Raw genomic sequence first — 1,634 nt, forward strand, 5'->3', positions numbered from 1 at the left:
CCCTCTATACTGTCCCCCATCAAACACTCCCAGGACAGGGACAGCACGGGGTTAGATACAGAGTAAAGCTCCCTCTCCACTGTCCCCCATCAAACACTCCCAGGACAGGGACAGCACGGGGTTAGATACAGAGTAAAGCTCCCTTTACACTGTCCCCCATCAAACCCGCCCAGGATAGGGACAGCACGGGGTTAGATATAGAGTGAAGCTGCCTCTACACCATCTATTGATGCCATGCACTGATTGTAACCTTGACTGTGATACAGCCAATACAAGGAGGACTGTCCTTAATAAAGTATAAAATAGTGTGAATGTACAATTATATCTGTTCGTACTAAGACTGAGAGATTCACATCCTGTCTCTTGGTCTTCAGAGATATTTGGATCCCTGCTGCCCTAGTGTCTACCTGGGCATGTGAATAAGTTGAGATTTACAAAACTAGAGTTCGTTGATGCTGCATGATGTAACCAGCAAGCAGCTTAATTTCCATCATTTAACACTACCCAAAATATCATATCTCCGACAGTGTGGCAATCCCTCGAAACCAATTCTAGGAATGTTCCCATGGTTTTTGAGTTCATGATTTCCCAGTGAATTCATGTCCCTATGGCTAATGTACGAAGCTGCTGACTGGTTACTGTGGGAAGTGCACACAGAATCAGATTCCTCCGATGATCAGTTGTTACCAGCTCTCTGTCCTCCAGGTCAGTGTTGGTCAGACAGTCTCCAATGCTGGTCCCAACTGTCAGCTGGTCATCTGGCCTGACACCCTCCAGCTGCTCACCGTCCTGTGTCAGGCACTGTGATCTCTCAGCACTCCATCTCAGAGCTTTCAATCTGAGGGCATAGCGAGACAGTAGGATGTTACAGTTAAACAGCAACAAAACCCCTCACAAATTCTGAACAGTCATAGTGGAGGTGCAGGGGGAGATTCGTGGGCGGCTGGGGGGAGGGGGGCGGGCTGCAATCGGAATGGAGTGGGAATAGGAGGGGGAGGAGAGCGAGATGGGGGGTTAGAGCAGAGGCAAGGAGGGAGAGGGAGTGAGGGAGGTGAAGGAGGGGGGGGGGAATGGCGGGGTATGGAGGAGGGGGGAAGGGGGGGGGGGGGGGGGGGGGGTGGGGGGGGGGGGGAGGGAGAGGGAGCACGGCGGAGGGGTGACACTCTGAGAAAGCCAGTGACTGAGCGTCTGTACTGATCGATCCCGGCCTGTCTCCTCTTCAGCTCCTCCAGGTGATAGAGAACTGCCAAAGCCCGTCTCTCACTCGGCAGCCTCCTCTTCCCTTTCCTCCTCCTGTACAGCTCCCTCGGGGACGGCAGCTCCCTCGGGGACGGCATGGGACAGTCAAGATCATGTTGGTCCCTCGGTCTTTGGGCAGCATGACTACTGAGCTGCTGGGGGGGTCGGGGGGGGGGGAAAGGGGGGGGGGCAGGGGGAGAGGGGGGGAGGGAGGGGGGGAGGGGGGGAGGGGGAGGGGTGGGGGGACAGGGGGAGCAGAGAGAAGGTAAGGGGGCGTAGACAGGGTAGGGAGGGGCGTAGACAGGGTGAGGAGTATAGAGGGGGGCAGAGAGTGGGGTGTGCAGACAGTGAGATGGGCAGGGAATGGGGGAGGTGGAGTGGGGGGGCGGGGGGGG

At 56.2% G+C, this 1,634-nt stretch overlaps 1 protein-coding gene across 3 annotated transcripts in view; it reads right to left on the reverse strand.

The window, feature by feature from the left end:
• The window catches only part of LOC125488214 (protein INCA1-like), a 5,526-nt gene that overhangs the window by 616 nt on the left and 3,276 nt on the right, over positions 1–1,634 (reverse strand). Inside the window, exons 4-5 of one of the 3 annotated variants that reach the window (XM_048621139.1) lie at positions 1,195–1,391; positions 688–838 (exon numbers count right to left, since the gene is read on the reverse strand). In XM_048621139.1, the coding sequence (XP_048477096.1) occupies positions 688–838; positions 1,195–1,391 (348 nt within the window). Of the gene's footprint in view, positions 1–687; positions 839–1,194; positions 1,395–1,634 lie in introns of all 3 variants that reach the window. The other 2 variants (XM_048621138.1, XR_007266257.1) reach the window with 2 other exon arrangements.

Source organism: Rhincodon typus, unplaced genomic scaffold (assembly GCF_021869965.1).
Source record: "Rhincodon typus isolate 14 unplaced genomic scaffold, sRhiTyp1.1 hic_rhity00000066, whole genome shotgun sequence".
In the NCBI taxonomy this organism is placed as follows: Eukaryota; Metazoa; Chordata; class Chondrichthyes; order Orectolobiformes; family Rhincodontidae; genus Rhincodon; species Rhincodon typus.